This window comes from Frankliniella occidentalis, unplaced genomic scaffold (assembly GCF_000697945.3).
Source record: "Frankliniella occidentalis isolate FOCC.00 unplaced genomic scaffold, Focc_3.1 Scaffold297, whole genome shotgun sequence".
Taxonomy (NCBI): Eukaryota; Metazoa; Arthropoda; class Insecta; order Thysanoptera; family Thripidae; genus Frankliniella; species Frankliniella occidentalis.
Window position 1 is genome coordinate 219,911 of NW_026267423.1, and position 3,012 is coordinate 222,922.

The 3,012-nt window shown below is 48.9% G+C and overlaps 1 protein-coding gene across 1 annotated transcript in view; it reads right to left on the reverse strand.

Moving 5' to 3' along the window:
• Positions 1–657: 657 nt before the first annotated feature.
• Positions 658–3,012, reverse strand: part of LOC113214313 (mannose-P-dolichol utilization defect 1 protein homolog) — a gene marked incomplete in the record, with an annotated part of 11,514 nt that continues 9,159 nt past the window's right edge. The window contains 1 exon segment of the mRNA XM_052273764.1: positions 658–1,639. Within this exon segment, the coding sequence (XP_052129724.1) occupies positions 1,394–1,639 (246 nt within the window).

The following is a 3,012-nucleotide window of genomic DNA, read 5'->3' on the forward strand; positions in this document are numbered from 1 at the left end:
TCGGAGATCTTTTCACATTACAAGAAGGAAGTAGGCAACTCCGCGCACTAAACGTGTCACTTAAATGTGCATTTGCGGTTTTTCTATGTACACTATTTAAGACGCCGTGGCAGCTTTGCTTGCAAAATTTAGACATTTCTTTTTAACTGCCAACTTTGGGCATTCTATTTCGCCCTTTCTCAGCCTCTTTTAATACAAATTAGACAAAAAAATTGCCAGAGGCAAACAAAAATGAGGTAAAAACAATGTGGTAGTATTTTTGAAAGCAAAAAGGCCCATGGCGTCGTTTAGACTCGGCTTTACTACTAAAGAGTGCACAAAGTGAATTGCTGTCCTCAATGGCCTCTTGTCGCCGTTTCACGGTGACTACCTTTGCCCTCAATTCAACGAGATGCGGGAGGCCGTGGTCAAAGTGTGGCGTGTTTTCTGGGTTGCTCGTCTCTGTCACGTGACCTAGATGTGACACACACTGGGGTGCGGTGTCGGCTGGCGCACCTTATACGCCGATCGTATCGCGCCCTTTTTCATTTCCGCCTGGTTCTCTGTGGATGTTCCATCTTGTTTTCAATTCGCCGCCGCCGGGGGAGGCAAGGCGAGCCGCGGGCAGCACGAGCGTCACATCGGACAGCTGTGACGTGTACAGTCACAGAAAAAACATTATGGAAGGTGGATTTGATTTTATTATTTGACGTTGCTGACAACACAAACGACACTGCTCCCGTAGTGGGGCACTCAGAACCCACACAAGGGTTTAAAATTAAAAAAGGGGGAAAACACGGGGTTGTATTTAGTATTAAAAAAGTTAAAATATCATGATGCACATCACATTGTTCGGACAAAATATAGGAGAAATGTTCTCGCTTCTCTGAGAACATTCGATTTTATGCTGCTAGCTACGTTACAGGGGAATGTGTAGGAATTAAGACGGGGCATCACATGCTTTGGCACGAAAATAAAATTGATCAAGATTCTGCTAGACAAACATCAGCTATACACAACATACTTTGTACCACTTACAGTACTAGACTCAAGACAAATATAATTTTTCTGACTTGAAAAAGAAAAGAAAACAGAAGTAAGATCTAAACATTATTGCACTTTTCGACTTATCACGGCACATTTGCCGGGACTGACGGTGGAGGTACTTGCAAAAGGAGTGCAAGGCCTCACCTGAACCTTCTAAGGCTAACGCAAGAGAATCTCCGTTTCGTTATGTAGGGTAAAGCACCTACCGCGCCATACTTTGGAAGAAAAATGTCCTGACGACTTATTTCTGGCGTGGTGTCCCCGAGATCACAGCGACGCAAAAAGGAGGCCCTTCAGAATCATTAACAGCCTAGGTAACCTCCATTGCTTGTCTTTGCTGACTGAATATTTCACCTCTTACTTTTGCTCAGTTCTTCTTCACCTTCTTCTTCTGCTGCGCGGGAGCGTTGGAGTTCCAGTAGTAAAAGACCTGGGCGGCGGTGATGGCGTTGAGGGTAGCGGCCACCATGTAGGTGAACACGAGCAGCCTGTCGCCCGTCTCCTGCTGCGAGGTGAAGATGCGCGCCACGGAGCCCGCCAGCAGCATGAGCACGGTGGCGGCGGACAGCTGGCCGGTCGAGCCCGCGCTGTAGTTGCTGTAGATCTGGATGGTCTGAAACACGCCACATAACTTTCATAAGCCTCATTTCGGTCAAATAATGTGCAATGTGAACCAATTCGTCGCGTTTATTCAACCTCGTTCAAAATATGAGATGAAAAAGACCTGTTTTCGTGGGAATGCCAAAGCTTATTTGAAACCCCTTCGCCCCTGCGAAACCCTGCCTGAGATGAGGCTGAAACAGAGGGACGCGCCGAAGAAGAGCAACCCGAGAGGATCCCCAAGGAAGGGGCACCTCTTCATATCTGATGTGGCCGAAATAACAAGCCTGGGAGCTAATCATGATGACCAGGGGGGAGCGCAGGGGATCAGGAGGAGGCTCCGGGATCAAGCAAATTGAAAATTACGACTGATGAGGCTGTGGCAAAAGCCCGACCGCCACGCCCGGGCGTCACGCACGCTCCCGCTGCACGCACCTGACCGACCATCGCTTGTTCAGAGAGACGGCCGGAGCGAGAGGCACATTACATGTTCTTTGGAACGTTTAACCCACCTGGGCCAAAAGTTACTCGTAAAATGTTTCAGTACATTTAAATTATTTTTATTTTTTTTGAAAAATCAAAACCAAGAGAGGTTAAAGATTTTTTTTTATTGGGAAAAAGTGGTCTTAACTGACCGCGTGCATCTTGATTATAATATCAGTCAGAGACTTTGATTGACAGCATCTGCGACCTTCCGCCTTCGACGTGCACGGACCGCCCGCCCCGGGCCAGGCCGGGCCCCATCTCAAAGAGGAGCTGCAAGAGAGTTTCAGCCCGGAGCAGCCACTTTTGCAACAAAGTTGCCGCATATGAAATTAAATGCACTATAGTTAAGACATATAAAAGACAAAAGGAACAACAATGAGCAAAACCGCGTGTAGTCTTGCTCGAAGGTTTGCGTCCACATTGCAATAATTTGTAAACCATATCACAGCAGAAAAAAAACGGGCCGTTGCAACGAAGTAGGAAGTGTAGAGCACTGGAGTAGGAAGTGTAGTGCATCACTTTTACTTTAAGAGTACCCCTTGTTGGGCACACACACACACACACACACACACACACACACGCACACACGCACCAGATGGCGCCCCGGGCCCGAAACCACACCAGTCATTAATGTCACTAATCGACACGGAGCGAGGCCAGCCGGCCGATCGGGAGAGGTTCGGGGAATGCCCGCGTCCCGAACACTCCACGACGACGAGCAGCAGCGCGGAGCAGCAGCAGCGGCTTTCAAGTGTTCACCAACCCCTCAGTGCGGGATTAGTTTCCCTCTCACATAAACAACTACAACAAAAATGGCGGCGCGCGTTTTCTGACGGACCACGGAGCGGACATAGGGACGGACGGGGTGGAGGCGGAAAAGAGCGGGGGTGCGGGGGGGGG